Below are 20166 nucleotides of genomic sequence, written 5' to 3' on the forward strand. Positions count from 1 at the left end.
CCTCTCTATGGGGGTTGCAGTATTGTCCTTCCTTTTCTGTTATTCCTTACAGGTTCATTGATGATATTAGATAGTCCTTGACCCATGTGAACTGATGACAGAATAGAGCCACAGCATATGAAGTGATTTCACCCGTGGCAGTCTTTGAGCCAACATTTTGTCTACACGTGTCCTCCAAGGCTATCCAGCTGTTACATTTCATTTTTAATAATTCAGACAAGAGTGTGGAACCTTTTTTGCTTTGGTTTTCAATAGTCTTCTGAAGATAAACATTTTTGAGAACCTTAAATAGTGGTGCAGAAGAGAATGTTGAGACCAGGAAGAATAAATGAATTAGATAGTTAAAGGATAGATCTGAAAAAATAAAATAGGGAATATAAGTTTATAGTTTTAAGTTTACAAAGTTAAAGAATACTTTTCTTGGGAAGGAGAAATAGTCATTGAATTATAAGACTTAAAAAAGGCCTTTTAAAAGCCTATTACCCATTTTAACGTGCCTTTCAGTTTCGACATGGCTGCATAATACAGTGACTGTTGCATACTATCTTACTTATAATTTTAAAAATATTTAAAAATAATATAACAAGTTATTCTATAGTCTTAGTATTGGACTTTTAGAAAGTCAATGTTAAAATGAGCTTCAAGTGGTGAAGTACTCAACTGGAGCAGTTTATTGGTGCATAATGAAAAAGGCCAAAACACGTGGGTTATTTAATCATGTGTTGTTTCAGCCATGATCTTCTCAGATACATTAAGCAGATTTTAGAGTCTACTCTTCTAGTGACCTGTTGCATCTAGAACTCCTTCAAACTCTGGTGACTATCTAGAAATCCCTAACTGTTCCATGAATGCCATCTTCCTGGGTGTGACAGGAGAGACAGGACAGAAAAAGCTCTCTAAAGGGGGACAGGGTGGAGTATAAATTAGTTATAAATATATACATACATACATATATATATTAGGCATATACATATAATGTATATAATATATAATTGTGAAGTCAATTCTTATTTCCTATAGTTATGTTCTATAAAGTTGCCACAAACACAGAATCAGCAAACTCTGAACCATTGCTTCTAGGGGAAATATAGGGTTAGGTTCCTACGAGCCTCTGGTCACATTTTTCATCAAGTGATCAGTACATAATCTTCTTTTGTGTGTGTTTCTGTTTAAAGATACTTTGATAAATATTGTTGATTTATTAACATTAAACTCAGGGCTGAAAGCACTGTAACTCCTGCCCAAAGGAAGAAGCTTATCTAAAACATGAATTTTCTCTGTAAGACACATCACAGGCTTTGGAGCACTAGACGGCACATTAACTGTCTAATGGGGGCCATTTTAACATTTTAACTGTCTTGGGGGCCATTTTAAACAGTAAAATTAACAACAAAAACCAGAAAAATGCAAAAAAGGTGGCATAAGAAGATTGTAAAAAGGGACACTTATTTACATATAGTATGAGAGCTGAAACATGGAGTGATTGTTGGACTTCAGCTGGGAACATGCATGTTGAGAGATTCAAGTTACTCTGGCATGTCCATGAATTACTGCAAAAGCTTGGCAAGTGTTGACTTGGAGGTTATACAATAATTTTAGCAACTAGGTAAATTTACAGACATGGATTCTGCAATTAATGAGGATTGGCTGCATTTATATATATTTATATTTCAGGGCTTGCCAAGTATGGTCCTCCTCTTCCACCACCCTCATTTAAAAAAAAATTTTTAATTGTATTCAAAATATGTTCACTCACATTTACAAAAAAGTGTGAGATACGTGGACAGATGATTTATTCAGTAACTAGGTATTGTATGTGCCAGGTGCTGCAAATACAGTTAATGGTAACGTGATGGACAAAGGTCTTCACTTTCATGAGTAGCTTATAGTGTGGCAAGCATTCTTTCCATTTTTCAGGTCAGGAAATTTTGTACAGTTGAGTAACTTTTCTAAGATCACATAAACAAAGCTAAAATAAGAACTTGCTTTTTCATGTTTTATGATGAGTGCTGCTCCAGTTTTCTCTTCCTTACCATTTTGAATTCTCCCTTTCTATTAGCTTTCCCCACTTATCCAGTAAAATGTCTTTCGAAGATATTCTCCCTTGGCCTTGATTTACTCTGGTTATCATTCCGTTCTTCTTCCTTGCCAAATATTCCTTGACTACCATCCGTTTCCTTCTCAACCCACTCTCATTCACCACTGGCATTTCTTCCTACTTTAAAAAGCTGGTGTTCTCTACTTGCCACATTCAGTGGATACTATGTCATTTGCTACTATCACGGGCCTTCCATCTGCCTTGAAACTCCTTCCTCCCTGGGTGTCTATGGAGCCTGTTTCCTGATTATCTTGTTGCTCACTGCTGTGTTTTCTTTTCTTCTGTCTGATGTAAATGTTACTGTCCTATAGAGTTTTATCTTTGACTTCCTTCACTTATTACCAAATCAGGGACTCCTTTTTTTTTCCCTGAAGTTTAGTTGATTAGTTAAGTAATCTCTGCACCCATTTGGATGCTTAAACTCACAACCTGGAGATCAAGGGCCACATGCTCTTCTGACTGAGCCAGCCAGGTGCCCCCTAAATTAGGGACTCTTAATCTGAGGACTGGTGCTTTTGGAGGTCTGTTTATCCCTCAATTGTATGTAAAGTTGTGTATCTCCCTTACCTTAGCTTGTTTCACATTCTTGGAGGAGTTCCTAACTCAAAATTCGAGAAAGGCTGCTCTTTGTATATCCCTGTAGCTTTATCTGCTTCATAAGTTACTTGTAAATTCCCTTGTTTCCCACCCTTCCCCTCAAGTCCTGCCTTCTTTTCTCAGTAATGCAGTTTCTTTGCTGTCAGTGCTCCTACCTATCCTCCCAACCCATTCCATCCTGTCATTAGGTTCAGTGTTTTTGTCTTTGAAACAGAAATATAATTATGTCTATCATGCAAGTAATGTGGAATTTTTTTTAAGATTATTTTTTGAGAGAGAGAGCATGTATGCACATAGGAGAGGGGCAGAGGGAGAGAGAGAGAGAGAAAGAGAAAGAGAATCCTAAGCAGGCTCCACGCTCAGCAGAGAGCCCAAAGTGGGGCTTGATCTCATGACCATGAGATCATGACTTCAGCCGAAATCAAGAGTCGGACACTTAACTGACAGAGCCACCCAGGTTCTCCCATGTGGAGTTTTAAGTAGGGGAAAGTCCATGTTTCTCAGTGTACTAAAAAGTTCCTTTATGATCTGAACCCAATTTTGCTTTTCCACTTCATCTCTTACTACTTTTTCCTATCAAACCATTCTTTTACTCTTTCCTGGTATGACTTAACTGTTCTGCTATTCATAACTCTAATATCTATCTTAGTACTTTCCTGTCTTTGATTTGCTGTTTCTCTCTGCCTTTCCTTCCCAATCTTACATAATTCTTCCACAGGTAAACTCCTATTCATCCTACAAAACCCAGTTAAATGTCACTTTTATTAAGAAACCTTCCCTAATTTATTCTAAGTTCACACCTTTTTCATGCTGTCATCTTTTCTGAGCACCTTATCCTTTCCATTGTATTATAATGAATTGTTTACATGTCTACTGTCCCCCACTGGACTTTGAGTGTCTCAAGGGCAGAGATCCCATTTTATTCATCATTGGATCCTCATTGTCTAGCACAATATCTGGCTTGTAGTAAGGTGGTTAATAAGCATTTTGGGAATGGATAAACACATTTTTGGGTCTTGCACATGGATTATAGTTTCTCTGTATGAATCAGAAAACCTTAAAAAATGTTAAAACATATTTTAAAAACCATGTGTCAGCTGTTAACTGTTGCATGAAACAATGAATGAGCTGTTGACTGCTTCTTTAGGCAATATTTTACTAAGCATTAGGTGGCAGTAGTGTGTTGTACTTGACTTTACCTTTGTAATTTTTTTTTTTTCTTTTTTAGTGTTCATAATCTTAATGTAGTGTCAAAGTGTAAAGGACACAATTGTAGTACTTTTATACCTAACTTTTTGTAACATGATCTTGTTTTCAGCTCATAGGGGGATCCTACAAAAATGAACAAAATACAGCCATGTCAGTCAACGTGTATCTCTCTCTTGCTTACCTAAACTATATTCAGATTCATTACCGAATTACTACTGCACCATCTTAACACTTCCTCACCAACTGTTTAATGGCTGCTTCATAATAACAGTGATTTGCAATAAGGAAAACCAAAAATTATCTCAGAGGATATGTGTTTTCTCAGCATCTTAAGAAGCTTAGTTAGGCCTCTATCTCAAAAATAGTATGTTAAGTTCATTGAGTTTAACTACAATTATTTAAATGCTTGCTTTTTCTTCCTTTTTTAACTCATTAGTTTCTGTCAGTACTAAAGTCATTTGTCTTGTTGATTGTGTTTCATTTTAGGTGAATTTCCCTCATCATTAGGTAGTTAGAATTGAGAATTGCCACCACCTTTCCAGGCTTTTACATCTTATCACACCATTAAATTTAGTACACTTACATATGAAAATGTCAATGCTTTTAGTGTACGTTTCATTCCCATTGTAGTTTCCTATAGCTTATAAAGTTAAGTCAATAAAATTTATATTTTATTTAAGGAAAATCTGTACATTTTAGGTCCGTGGGAGCATTTCTGCAAATAAAAGAAACATAACTTGTACCGGAGGCCATTTCAGTGTTGATTCAAATGTGAGCTATGTAAAATAAATCTGTGACATTCTCTTTCTTATGTCTTCTTTACTTTCTTTTCTATCTCAAGGGTAGAATGCTTAAGGGAATTCGAAGCCAATGTACTAGTATCATTAATGTGGCAGAACGATCAGTTAATAAAAGAAGAGCATGAAAGCGTTGACAGAACACACTGCCTAATTAGTACCTGATGGCCTTGATGGCCGCAGAGCAGAACTCAGAGTTGCTACAAGAGAGGAGCTCTGTAGGCTCTGTAGCTGTACATCACCACACTTATTTAGCAGGGATGACTTTAGTTTGGCAGTTTCTTAAGTTCTTAATTTTACAAAAACCATGTCTTTCCTGAACCCAGAGGGCAAGTGAAGTCAACCATTGTCACTAATTATCATTGGGAGATATTGGAGGCAGAGTGTTTATCTTGTAGTTCTCTGTGTAGCTAGCTCATGTTGAGTATGTCATCGACAACTTGTCTGATAGGATTTTGAGGGTGGTGGTGGCTAGCTTTGTATTTAAATTGAACATAATGTAACCCATTGCACAAAATTTGAATGTTTTATGTGTCTTATGTGCAAAGAAGCAGGGGTTGTATCACATTTGTATATAGTCGAAAAGAAAAATAGACACGTGACTAGCAAAAGGAATTGGTGCAAGATTGTATTTTAGAGGTAGTGAACATCCTAGTTCAAAGTGTAGTGGAGAGGAAAGTCTTGGCTCTGAAAAGGTTTTGCATGAATTACCATGATTGTATTATTCAACCACATACTTTACCTACTTCATTTTGCAAATCCCATTCCTACAACCTGCTCTTAATTCTTTAACTTGAAAACCATCAATACTTACTCTAAGTACTGCATGACCTTGCTTTCCTCCAGTTTTTTTTAGTCTCTTGCCTCACTTTTTGAATGAGCCTTTCTTTTCCTCTTCCTATTCTTCTTGCTCCTCTTCTGTTCTCCTTCCCCTTCCCTTCTAGTCTCCCCTTCCTCTGCCTTCTTCTGTCTTCCTACTGCCCTCCTCCTCCTTCTTGTTCCTTTTTGTATCTTTTAACTCTTTTCTTAGAGCTTGACAGTGATCTCAGAATGAGTCTCTTAGTGGGTTTCAAAGGCAGTCAATATTATAGTGACATTTAGAAGAGGTTTTAAAGATACCTGTGTTCAGAAGACCAAAAGTTCTCTTTAAAAATATGAGTGGTGTTAAAATGGCTCTTTTAGAGAATAGAGGCAATCATTAGCAATTCTGGAGGACCAAAGAGATATCTGCCTCTTTATACTGTTCTCAATGTGACCACCATGTAGTCACACTGCAGCCTTACTCTTAGGCTCTCTTTGGGGACCATGGGACTGTATTACACATAGGATTCTAAATGAATTCATAGGACTAGTCCAGTGAGGTCCTTAGTAAGATCAGTTTTTATGTTATGGGGCCAAATTTAGAGCTCTCGGAGAGTGTGCTGTTTTTGTCCATATATTAGCTATTCACCTACATTCACAGGGGAATTAAGGTAATTTTTCTAGATACTTAAAAACCACAATGTGCTTTTTAATTAATTAATATATGTATATATGTGTATGTGTCTATGTGTGCATATGTATCATTCCTGTCCAGAATAGGCAAATGCACATAAACACAAAGTAGATTAGTGGTTGCCAGGGGCTTGGAGGGAAAGGGGAACAGTGAAGGACTCCTGATGGATGCAGGGTTTATTTGTAGTGATGAAAATGTTCTGAAATTACATAGTGGTGATGGTTGTACAACTCTGTGAATATTCAAAACCACTGAATTGCACACTTTTACAAGGGTGAATCTTAATGGTATGTGAATTATTTTTCAATAAAGCTGTTAAATGGTAAAAAAAAAAAAAAAGAGAGACTTGTAAGGTTTGATGGATTGGGAGAAAACAAAAAGTACAACTTTATATCTGAATAATTTTGGAAAGGAGAATGGCAGCATTAACTTTCTTTCTTAATAATTTCACTTAAAAGTATTGTAATGATACGGGCCCTACTCTGTGGGATCATTATGATCTAGTCACACAATGCCTTGTTGTCTGACCCTAAAACAGTGCTTTAACTTAGTATTCACATAAATAACATTACTTGATATTTTGCCTTTCAACTTCTTCTAATGTAAAATGGAGTTTTGTTTTAGAGGTCTGCTCATTATAAGCTATCAACAAATGTTGGTAATTCAGTGTAAAACAGGTGTAGAGGGGCACCTGGCTGGCTCACTTGGAAGGACATGCAACTCTTGATCCGGGGTTCTTAGCTTGAGCCCCACATTGGATGTAGAATTGCTAAAAAATTAGTAAACTTAAAAGAAGAAACAGGTGGGGCGCCTGGGTGGCTCAGTCGGTTAAGCGGCCGACTTCAGCTCAGGTCACGATCTCGGGGTCCGTGAGTTTGAGCCCTGTGTCGGGCTCTGGGCTGATGGCTCAGAGCCTGGAGCCTGCTTCCAATTCTGTGTCTCCCTCTCTTTCTGCCCCTTCCCCGTTCATGCTCTGTCTCTCTCTGTGTCAAAAATAAAATAAAACGTTAAAATAAAAAAAAAAAAGAAGAAACAGGTGTAGAAGGATGTACTCTCTTGGGGAGGGGAGATAGAGATAGCAATGAACTGGGGAAAATTTGTTTAGGAATTCCTTGTCTTTTTTTTTTTTTTTTTTTTAATATCAACTTAGAAATTTCTGGTTTTCCAAAGTAGTAATAGTTTTGTTTTTAAGTTTTATTTATTTCAGGGTGTGCCTGAGTGGCTCAGTTGGTTAAATGTCCAACTGAAGCTCAGGGCATAATCTCATGGTTCATGGGTTCAAGCCCCACATCAGGCTCTGTGCTGACAGCTCTGAGCCTGGAGCCTGCTTCGGCTTCTGTGTCTCCCTCTCTCTCTGCCCCACCCCTACTCACCCTCTGTCTCTCTCTTTTTCTCAAAAGCAAATAAACATTAAAAAATAAATAAAAATAAAACAACAGTTTAAGTTTTATTTATTTAAGTAATCTCTACACCCCACATGGTGCTCGAACTCACAACCCCGAAATCCAGAATTGCATGGTCTTCGACTGAGCTGGCCAGACACCGCAGACTAGGTTTTAATACGAATAATTGTGCTGTCTTTTCTGATTGGTGATTCAAGGACATTCTCCCCTCCCCCATTATACATTTGGGAGGATAATAACTATTGCCAATTATAGCAAGCAGGACCAAGGAGAAGTATAGTAGGAAGACCTTCCTGCACCTGAAGAATATAAGACAAGGTGATTCTATACCCTTCTTCTATACCCTTGCTTCTCCATCTCTTTCCTTTCCAGATAAATCCTTGTATAGAGAGAGGGCTGTTGTGGAAGTTTGTTTTGTTGTAAAATGGCCCAGGGAAACTGCTCTCCCTCAGCCCTAGTTTTTTACCAGTTAGTTTAGAGAGATCCGGTTGCCTGCCTCGTATCCTTCTATAAACCTTAGGGGCCAGTTGTGGGGAGTGCTCTGGCCTTTGGCCTCACTCCTTCTACACTTGATTCTTGTTTTCTGGCAGGTGGTAGCAGTGTTACCACCACAGCAGAATGGGGCTGGCAGGCAGAAATTCAGGCCTCTCGTCTCTCTCAGATATGGAAGGAAAGGGAGTTCTCAGAAATGAGCCCTGGCCTCTGCAGCAGCTGATCAGGACTCAACTCAGCTGGGGAGTATGATAGCACAGATCTCTTGGGATCTGGGACATACAGTAGAGTTTTGTGGGGAGATTGGAAGGGAGAAGTGTATGAGAATCTGCTACATGAGAGAAGTAGATGGGGGTGCCTGACTGGCTCACTTGGTGGAACATGCGACTCTTGATCATGGGGCTGTGAATTCGAGCCCCACATTGGAGATAGAAATTAGTTTATAAATAAAAGTTTAAAAAAGAGAAAGGCAGTGGTTGGGGAAGGTTTAGGAAGTGTTGGGGTGGGTCTCCTGTGATTTTCATAGTGTTTAAAGAGTAGCAAAGAGGTACAATTATTTGGAATTAACTTTTAGTGGCTGAACTGCTATTTTGTTTTTTGGGTTTTTTTCCTTTGTCTTGTTTTGGAAGGAGGGAAAATTGGAGATATGATAAACACTTTGGGTGAAAATGTGCTTGGTGGGTTTTTTAAAGTCCATTTATTTATTTCAAAAGAGAGGGAGAGAGCATGAGCAGTAGAGGGGCAGACAAAGAGGGAGACAGAGAATCCCAGGCAGGCTTCCTGCTGACAAATCCAACCATGAGGTCGTGACCTGAACCAAAACCAAGAGTTGGACGCTTAACCTACTGAGCCATCTGGATGCCCCATGAGACAGCCTCTGCTTTTATAAAATTATGAAAGATTAAGAATTTACTAATTTTCATGAACTTTTTTAATAGAGCCTATACTTAATACTTTGGTAAATCAAAAGAAGTTCTTCATTAATAAAAACATTGGAAAATGGTATTTTTGCCATCAGGCATTATTGTGATCAGATTTTTTTTTAAATGTTTATTTATTTGTGTATTTCTGAGAGAGAGAGAGAGAGAGAGAGAGAGAGAGAGAGAGTGAGCATGTGCAGGGGAGGGGCAGAGAGAAAGGGAGACACAGAATCTGAAGCAGGCTCCAAGCATTGAGCTGTCAGCACAGAGCCTGATGCGGGGCTTGAACCCACGAACCTCAAGATCATGACCTGAGCTGAAATCTCACGCCTAACTGACTGAACCACCCAGGCACCCCTGTGATCAGATTTACTAATGCCTTCTTACATAGTTGCCTTCCCTTAACTTGACCTTTTCAGTTTTCTTTCACAGCCATTGTCTAAAAAAATAAGTTTTTACTATCTTTAGAGGTGATGAGTGCCTTAAAAGGTAGTCAGGACTGGACTCACGAAGGCATGAAGACTGTAAATAAAAATGACACAATAAGCTTTTATTCAGTGTTTATATATGTGCTCTGTTTTGAAGTTCCTCAGTGGTTTTCTGCATTGTAGTTTGGAATGTGTCCACTGTGATGTCATCGAAATTCAACATTGGACCTATTGGGGTTCGGCAAGACCGTACTTGAGTGTGATTCTGTCCCCACAATTTTTGCCAGAATCACTGGCAAAAAAAGCACAAATCACTATGCCATCCAAATCTCTTTTTTGCAGAGACACTGATAAGATCTCCTGGTGTTATGACACTTAACTCTCTTTTTGGTAATACAGAATTGGTAGGGGAAACATGAATAGTTTTCTTTTGGGAAAACTGGGAAAGGATAGAGAAAAAGATATTAAGGACTTTATTTTGAAGATTCGACCTTTTCCATATTCACACATACCACAGTTACACATCCATTCTTTTTTCAAGTATGCTCTTGAATTCATTCCTCTTAGTAAGTATCTGTGTGCTCTATATCTCATTCTTCAGTTTGGAAAATACTTGAAGATGACCATTGGGCTGAAGCATATCCCCAAATCATACCTGTTTGTTGCATCACCTGAACAGAAGGACATAGTAAATACTTGTTTACTAGGAAAGAATGTGAGAGCAAAGATACAAAAGTGGAAAACCTCAGTTTAAACCTAAAATCTCCTTTCCCCTCCCATCCAGTGCTGACTAAAATCAGGAAGTTTCAGATTTTGTACTCTTGGGGAAAGTATTACATGCACAACTTAAATAAGTATTTATGGAGGATGTTTGTGTAGAGGGGCAATGTGCTAATCTTCAGAGATACAGATATAGTTAAGATACAGGCTTTACATGGAATGTTTTGGAAGAGGGCCAAGTCCAGTCCACAAGTAACTATAAATTCCTTGAAAGTTAGCAATACTGTAGGAGTTCAAAAGGACACACACACACGATTCCCTCTGGATAGGGATGTTAAACACAGCTTCATGGAAGAGATGCATATGGACTGATACAGGATGCTTCAGTGGAGACAATAGCATAAATAAAACATGAGAACAGAAAGTATGCTTGTTTAAGGGATGATATCTGAAGGACTAGTCTAGAATGACTAGTTTGTCCTAAGTGCTGTGTCTATAATACTTACAATAGATAGCGCTGTAATGCTAGGTTGGGGTTCTTTTATTGGAAGATTTTACCTATAAGAATAAAGAATATGATTCTAATTCATTATATAGTAGGTTGCCTATTAAAATTTTAGAGCTGGGGAATGACATGGTCAGGGTTTTAAGTCATGGCATGTGAACTTGGAATCAGTTGCATGGACTGGAGAGCTATTGGAAGAAGGTGAATGCTAGAGAATAGGTAAGAACTACTTTTTGTTTGAACTAGGTTTGGCACTGGGAATAGAAGGGGCATTGTGTAGGCAGAATCTACAGAATTTGGTGGTTAATGTGATGAGGGAAAGGAAGGTTATCCTGATAACTGTAGCCTGGATTATTAGGAAATGTATTTTATCATTCTCTCATTCATTCATTCATTCATTCATCATTCATTCATTCATTCATTCAGCTTTTATTGAGCATAGTGGTGATTTTAACAGAACAAGGAATTCAACAGGAGGTAGAAAATTTTAGAGTCCGGATGATAAATTGGATTTTGATCATAGTGCTGATAAGATAGCTTTTAGAAGGTATTTTGAAATTTGGTTCTGGAATTTAAGAAAATTTGAAGCTAGAAATAGCTAACATTCTATTAATGGTAATAAACTCATCTATTACATAGACAAAAACCAAAGTACCCTGTTGTCAGGGTCCACATAGATCAAATAATATCAGTATGATAATTTGAGAATTTTTGTTTAAATCTTCTCAGAGTCCTTTTCATAGTTAATTATTACTTCCTGTTTATAGTCAATATTTTATACATCAGAACAGCATAATCACAAATGTGTAGTAAAGGATTAATGTATGATTCCCTTTTTATTCAAGTTTAGATTTAAGTAGCAAGCTATTAGTAAAATAAAGCAACATGTCCTTTTAAGAAGGAATATAAGAAAGTCAGTAAAGGAGATGGACCTCTGTTTAAGTGATCTGAAATACCACCTTATTGTAGAGTGGGCAGTTTACCATAAAACTGTCTTATGAACTTACTTTATTTTTTTTAATTTTATTTTTTTAAATATAGTTTATTATCAAATTGGTTTCCATACAACACCCAGTGCTCATCCCAACAAGTGCCTTCCTCCCTGCCCATCACCCACTTTCCCCTCTCCCTCAACCCCCATCTACCCCTAGTTTGTTCTCAGTTCTTAAGGGTCTCTTATGGTTGCCTTCCTCCCTCTGTAACTTTTTCTGTTAAAGAAACACCTTTTCATTTCAACTTTACATGTTGCTTAGCCAGTAGAAAAGGTCATTTGGAGTTAATGAATATATAAGTTTTCACTAAAACCTTTTAAAAGTTGCTAGAATTATCACAATGTACTGTACTATGCCCTTCTCATAACTTATATACACTTCAACTTTTGTCCCTTTTAGTACAAAACACTTGTTTCTGTGTTAAACCTGTCAGTGGACATTTTTGCAGTGTTCAGTATCTGAAGCCTCATATAAATTGTATCCTCCTCTAAAAAAAAAAATCAACAGGTTAAAATACCACTGGCATATTGTTCAGATTTCATCAGCTTTTTCATCATTGACGCTGGCATTTGTGCAAACAGTGAAATAAAGAGGCTGACATTTACGATTAGTGAACAAAAGGTATCAAATATCAAAAAATGTATGACTTAGAACACTTGATGTAATTTTCATCATGGTGTTATAGGTTAACAATTGAGGAATGTCATTCGTTGAGCATTTTTTTCTTTCTTTTTTTTATGGATACATACCTGGAAGGATGCATCTGTCAAGGAGAAATGTTTATGAAGCACTAATTTTCTGACTTGCACTTAATTCCATGTTTTAAGCAGTGGAGGCTAACAGTGTGCTTTTCAGCATGCATAATAATTGCCTACAGAGTTTGTTGAAACACAGATTCTGAACCCCCCCACCCCCCACCCTAAGTTTGGGCTGGGGCCATCTTCTAACGAGCTCTGAGATAATGCTGATGCTACAAATCTGAGGACCACATTTTGAGTTGCATTATGTTCTTATGTTGCATTGTGACAGTCATTCTAGAATTAGTAATTTAGAAAGCACTTGAAATTATTATATGGAAAAAATGTAAAATCAAAATAAAATGTTCCATATTGGATAACCCATTGCCATAGCACCTCAGCTAGTTAGGATTAAGAGTCCATAATTAAAGCATTAGTTATCAGCTAGATAATTAGTTAGGATATAGATAACACATATTAATCCTGATAATATATTACATGATTTTCTGGATATCATATAGTCACCCAAGTGAGCTTATATTTTCATATCAAGACAGTTTCGCAATTGTTTGTTTGTGTTCACTTTTCTCATCTTCAGTTAGTGACGTGGAGATTTTTTTTTTTTAATGTTTATTTATTTTTGAGACAGAGAGAGACAGAATATGAATGGGGGAGGGACAGAGAGGGAGGGAGACACAGAATGGGAAGCAGGCTCCAGGCTCTGAGCCATCAGCCCAGAGCCCGACGCGGGGCTCGAACTCATGGACTGCGAGATCGTGACCTGAGCTGAAGTCGGACGCTCAACCGACTGAGCCACCCAGGCGCCCCAGTGACGTGGAGATTTAAAGAACATAGCTCTGGGGCATATAGGTGGCTCAGTTGGTTAAGTGTCCAACTTCAGCTCAGGTCGTGATCTCATGGTTCATGATTTCGAGCCCCTTTTTGGGCTCTGTGCTGACAGCTCAGAGCCTAGAGCCTGCTTCAGACTCTGTGTCTCCCCTCTGTCTCTCTGCCCTTCCCCCGCTCGAGAACATAGGTCTGTGTAACTGATAAATTTCCCCCAAAATGTGAGGCGGTTAAATAGATCATAAAGTTGTGAATTGTTAAGTCATGTGAGAATAGTAAAATAGCAGTTTGCTAATAAAACTTTGGAGACAGTTACCTGTGTACTGTTATAATAAAGAATCACAGAGTGGCGCCTGGGTGGCTCAGTCAGTTAAGCATCCAACTTCGACTCAGGTGATGATCTCACAATTTGTGAGTTTGAGCCCCATGTTGGGCTCTGTGCTCAGAGCCTAGAGCCTGCTTCTGATTCTGTGTCTCCCTCTCTCTTCCCCTCCCCAGCTTGTGCTCCCTCTGTCTCTCAAAATAAATAAACAGTAAAAAAATAAAAAAATAATAATCACAGAGAGACTTTTATTCTCAGCATTTTTAATATTGTGACATATTTATGATATTTTAATTGTGAATGTTACTTTAGTCCTCTGCTCAGCAATACTTTTTAAAATGTTTTAAAGTTTTTAGAGGTTGGCATATAGTACTTAAAAGTAGTAAAACTATATATTTTCATAAAGTAGTCTGTAATTTAAACTTTTCAATAATTTGTATTAGTCTTTGCATTAATTTTCTCTGTTTCTATTTTACTTTTCTTTGTATTAATGAAAGAAATTTCTCATTTTTTTTCTTTATGGCTTGGAAAGATTTTCTGAATTTCTTTAATAATTTTAGACATGTCTAGAGAGGTTTTTCTTTTTTTCTTTAAAGAAGTTTAAAAAAATTTTTTAATGTTTATTTTTGAGAGAGAGAGAGAGAGAGAGAGAGCAAGCATGAGTGGGAGAGAGGCAGAGAGAGAGGGAGACACAGAATCTGAAGCAGGCTCCAGGCTATCAGTGCAAAGCCTGATGTGGGGCTCAAACCCACGATCCATGAGATCGTAACCTGAGCCAGACTGAGCCATCCAGGCGCCCCTAAAGATGTTTTTCTATTCAGAGAATGTCAACATACAGTGAAAAATGCACAGCTCTTAAGTGTTCAGTCGGTGATATTTGATACCATATAGCTACCATCCCAAGCAAGATATAGAATGTGTCTGTTCCTCCAGAAAATTTCCTGTGCCCCTTTGCAGTTAATTTCTAGCCCCAACTTCCCACCTGGAAACCAACTTTTAATTTCTATCACTATAGATTTAGTTTTGCCTAAATTTGAATTTCATGTCAATGTGATCATATAGTATGCACCCTTTTGTTCTTGCCCAACGTAATGTTTTAGATTTTCATCTACGTTATTGAGTATATCATAGTTTTTTTTTTTCTTTTTGAATAATACTCCCTTATGTATCGAAATAGTACCAATTATTGGTTCTCCTGTTGATAGACTTCATGGTTCCAGTTTTTGGCTAATATGCATAAGGCTGTGAGTATATCCTTTTATAAGTCTTTTTGTGGGCATATGTTCTTATGTTTCATTTCTCTTAAGTAAATATCCAGAAGTGGAACTGCTTGACCACAGAATAGGTATATGTGTGTCTTTATGAGAAATTGTCAAATAGTTCCCTGCCAGCAACATGTGAAAGTGCTAATTATTCCATAACCTCACCAACACTTAGTGTTATCAGTCTTCTTTATTTTAGCCATTCTATTAGGTGTTTAGTAGTATCTCATAATTTTAATGTATATTTTCCTGATAACTAATGAAAAAATTTGAGCACAAGTTCATGTGCACTTTAGTCTGTTTATCTATCTTCTTTTGAAAAGTGTCTAAGCTTTTTCTCCCTGATTTTTAAATAGTATGTCTTTTTATCATTTGTAGGATTTTTTTGTTGTTGTATATTCTAGATGCAAGTCTTCTGTTAGATATATATTTAGTGAGCATTTTTTTAAACCAGTCTGTGGCATGTCTGTTTTATTTATTTACTTTTAAAAATTATTATTTATTTATTTATTTATTTTTGAGAGAGAGAGGGTGTGAGTGAGGGGCAGAGAAAGAGGGAAAGAGAGAGAATCCCATGGGGGCAGAGAGAGAGGGAGAGAAAAAGAGAGAATCCCATGAGGGGCAGAGAGAGAGGGAGAAAATCCCATGCAGGCTCTGCACTGTCAGCATGGAGCCTAAAGCAGGGCTTGAGCTCACCCGAAGCGGGGCTCGAGCTCACAAACCATGAGGTCATGACCCGAGCTGAATAGTCACCCAGGTGCCCCTATTTGTTGTTGTTGTTGTTGTTGTTGTTTTATATATAGAGAGAGAGCAAGTCAAGGAGAGGGGGCAGAGAGAGAGAGAGAGAGAGAGAGAGAGATTGTTAAGCAGGCTCCATGGTCAGCATGGAGCCCAGGGTCGGACTCAATCCCACCACCCTGATCATGACCTGAGCTGAAATTAAGAGCTGGATGCTCAGCCAACTGAGCCACCAAGGCACCCCTTGTCTATTTTCTTTTTTATTTCTTTTCTTTTTTTTTTATTTTTGAGAGAGAGAGAGTATGCACAGGGGAGGGGCAGAGGGAGACAGAGGATCTGAAGCGGGCTCTGTGCTGACAGCAGAGCGCCTGACGTAGGGCTCAAACTCATGAACTGTGAGATCATGACCTGAGCCAAAGTCGAATGCTTAACCAACTGAGCCACCCAGGTGCACTCCCCCCACCATCTTTTTTTTTTTACATTTTTCTAACTTAAATTTTAGTTCGGCTTTGTCTACTTTCTTAATGGTGTCTTTGCTGAGCAGGAAGTTTTAAAATTTGATGAAGTTCAATTTATCCATTTTGCATCATTATTTTTTCTTTTTGTTTTCTGTCAAAGTACTCTTTCCCTACCCCAAGGGGTAAAAATATTCTTATGTATTTCCTTCTAGAGGCTTTATGGTTCTGTGTTTTACATTTATGTCTGTGATATCATTCATCTTGCTTTAATTCTTCTGTATGGAATGAGATAGAGATTGAAGTTAATTTTTTCCACATGGCATCCAGTTGTTTGAGTTTAATTTATTGAACTGCCTTGGCACCTTTGCTGAAAATCATTTGAACATATATATATATATATATATATATACATATATATATATATACACACACACACATATATATATATATTGAATATATCATACATATCAATTGAATATATATATTGAATATATATATATTTAGCACCTTAAATGACATACTTATCTTCTTGCTAATAATTACCATTTGTAAATTGTACTCTGTATCATGGAATAAAATTTACTGCATTCTCATACCACAAAGATTAGACCTAAAAGCTTCAGATGGTGACTTGCTAATTTAAAATAGCAGTGAGGAAAAATACTGAGTTAGTAAGAAATTGAATTATGCTTTGACTATCATAGACCTGATACAGGACTCAATAAAATTTAGTGGTAGCTTTTAGTTTTGGGTAGCCAGGAACTAATTCTTGATTTTGTACGGCTTTCTTGGTAAGGCTTCTTGCACAAATCGTCACACAGTGGTAGAGGAATAGGTCAGCTAGAGAACTTTAATTGGTAACAAACGTTGTTTTGGGTTTTGGATATTACTTAAATAGCCTAACTGTAGGGACTGCCTAAACCTCAGTATGGGAATGACTTTTATGAACATCATTTGGTAAATCATGGCCATAAAAAGATAAAACAGTAAAGCTTTAGTTTTCCTTTCTTTAGTCATTATATTAATGAACTTAAACATTTAAATGTTGATAACTGTTAGATTTGGTATAGGAAGAGAAATAGTTTGCCAGTGGGAAAATGGAAACCTCATTCTCTGTTTGCCCTATAATCTTTCTCTCAGCGTGCATGATGTTTTTCTGTGTGACCAGATATCACAATAGCTTTTGCTCTACTAGTGAGGATCATCAGCAGTGTGAAAGAGTTCAGCATGAAAACAAATTCACTGTCAAAACCACTAGTCTACATTATGATTAAAATGCTTTGTGAATTCTGGATTGAGGATTGAAGTCACTTTACTTCATTTTACTTGCCACAATTCATTGAGTGACTTTGGCCTTAGCAACTTGGGTAATACATGACATTGTACCTATACAATTTTTGTGTTTCACTGTCTCTAGTCAGTGAAAGAATTTAAGTGACTGTGCCATTATTAATTGACAAGTATGTGAAACTAACCATATTAATGTCATGAAATGTAAATCTGGTGACTTGCCTGTTTTATTATAAACATTTTGAAGAAAAAGAGTAAGTATCAAAGGGGAAAAACTAGTCTAGTTCAAAGGTAATTACTAACGTAACTTTTAAAATTAAAATATGTTTTGTAATGTATTTGATAAAGCATTCAGAGTAATTGCTGGTGGAAAATTCTGGTTGAAAACTATCAAGTGGTTCTTTGTTTACTTGAGAATGAAAAAAATTACATATTTGAGTATCTGCTACTATTATCCCCACATTATTTAAGTGACCTGTCTCTACATCTAGATAACCTTTCCTCACTTATTTGTTGAAAGGCTACTGAACTGCAAATGACATATTGATTCTTTCAGAACTGATAGATAAAGAGAAGGGAGAACCACGAAGAATGTAGGGAAAAAGAGGAGATAATCTAAGTATCCAGTAAGCCAAATTTACATTCACATTTGAGAATTGATGAATTGGCATAAAACTTTCTTTTTTGACCAAATACTTTAAAGAAATTACTGCATATTGAAACCTTTTTAAACATTTCTTAGATTTAGAAAACACAAGTGAGAAAGATTTACTAATGAATTAATTTACATTCAAATGTTTCGGTGAGTTCTTTAAAGTTGTTTCTTACCAATCTGCCCTAGAATAACCATTTTTCAATAAAAGTTTATGTTTGGGGATTTATAACTTTAAAATCTTTAGGGCTGAGCTGGAAGATGCAAGATATTTATTTTCAACTATGATTGTATAATCATAAGATTTCATAAGAAAAAGCTAGTAGTTCGTTTGCAGTGATCTCCATGGCCAAGCACATTGTATAAGGAAAGCTTCAGACTCTGCATAGTTTGTGCCGTCAGGTCCTGCTTATCTGCACGTACCTATTTCTGTTTGTGTTAGTCATCCTCTCTAGGTAAATTGTCCATGAGACCAGTGATTCCATCAGCAAATTATCCAGAAAATGCTGTCTTTGCATGTTGTGACAGATCATGTCACTGGTGAATTTATAGCTACTCCAGTGGTCTAATTAACCTGGCAGTTGTCTCCTGTGCCCAACACTGTTGTCTCGTTGCCTTGGCATCTTAGTTTTCATCTTCCCATTACCTTCTTTCTTAACTGAAACTTAGATTTACAAGTTTGTTTTGTTTTGTTTTTGTTTTTTCTTTTTACCTACTCACGTCACCCTCTTTACTCATCACCCCCCTCTTATTTTTGATTGGCAGTATCATCCAGATAAACAAAGTGCAGATGTGCCAGCAGGAACAGTGGAGGAATGTATACAGAAGTTCATCGAAATTGATCAGGCATGGAAAATTCTAGGGAATGAAGAGACAAAAAAGGAGTATGACCTGCAGCGGCAGGGTAGGTATTTGTGCTGAGGGGCCACAGCACACTGACGCCCTGAGGCATAATCCACGGCCATTCCTGGGGAGCCATCTCCAGCATTTGGCAGAGTTATTGCCTTCTTTACTCCTACCCCACCATCACGATTTTCAATTATGTCCTACTCTTAGTAGTGATGAATCACGATTTTCAATTATGTCCTACTCTTAGTAGTGATGACTGTGTATCCATTGAGAAATTAACAAGACTACTACGGGATGTGGCTCTTATGAAGCCACGAAAGCTACTTCCCTAACTAATGAAAAGTGCTTAATTATACATTTCTAATTAATAGGTTTTCTATGTTTAATAACTTCTTTTTATTATATTTAATTATGTACTGATTACAGTTTTAACTGTAGTACTTTTAACAATGTATACTGTATAAATGACAGCCTAAAGAAAGGTACTATATGGGATAACATCATAAAGCACTCTGCTGTCTTTGAGTTTGTTTTAGGCTAGTTTCATGATTGTCTCCTGGATAAACTATTCTTTATAAGATTGCTATAAATGGCATTTTAGGAATGCACACTTCCTAAGCAGTTGTAAGTCATTTCTTTTATGCATTTTAGAAAATAGCTTCCTAAAACAGTGACAAGCTCTTGTGAGAAAGAAAGGGAGAAATGTAGGTCAGGTTTGTCACACATAGACTGCGGTTACACGAAGTGATAGGCTGTCTTTCTGCACTGGCCTTGGGATAGGAGCCCCTCAGTCTTCTATTTGAACCTTCAATATGCACCCTGCATGCTAATGGGAGGAGTCAATAATCAGTTACAGCCTGTGGGGAAAACACTCAATTGCACTCTGCAATAGCGTACCAGGTTCAGCATTGACTCATATGTGTTGATAAAAGCTGAGTCTCTGTAGTTGCTTATTGAATGCCCCCCACCCCCCACCATGCCCTACACTGGCACATCATCAATCCTAACAAAATGATTTTAAGGCTTCTACTACTAAAGTTATGAAGATTTGATTTGAGAAACTAGGCTTACTTCTCTAAAGCACAGCATTATAGGATGAAGCCAATGATATATATGGAATATCCATATTTATTTTCAGAGGGAATTGTACTGATAAAATTAAGTATTACTCCCAGGCAGTGTTTGATACCTTTATGTGTAAAGACGTCACGAGCTATTAGTTTATATCTTGGCGTGTTTAATAGTGATTTTCATCATACTCTTCAGCTCTAAGGCCCTTCTGCTTCAGTTCTAAGGCCCTTTTGAGCTTACTTTTTAAAAATATTAAGAAACTGATGAGTATAATTTGCAGTGAAT

General features: G+C 37.2%; 1 protein-coding gene across 2 annotated transcripts in view; it reads left to right on the forward strand.

Moving 5' to 3' along the window:
* DNAJC24 (DnaJ heat shock protein family (Hsp40) member C24) overlaps positions 1-20166 on the forward strand; it is a 59027-nt gene that overhangs the window by 22898 nt on the left and 15963 nt on the right. For both annotated transcript variants that reach the window (XM_042904487.1, XM_042904488.1), the window contains exon 3: positions 18727-18865. In XM_042904487.1, coding sequence (XP_042760421.1) covers positions 18727-18865 — 139 coding nt within the window. The remainder of the gene's footprint in view (positions 1-18726; positions 18866-20166) is intronic.

This window comes from Panthera leo, chromosome D1 (genome assembly GCF_018350215.1).
Source record: "Panthera leo isolate Ple1 chromosome D1, P.leo_Ple1_pat1.1, whole genome shotgun sequence".
Lineage (NCBI taxonomy): Eukaryota > Metazoa > Chordata > Mammalia > Carnivora > Felidae > Panthera > Panthera leo.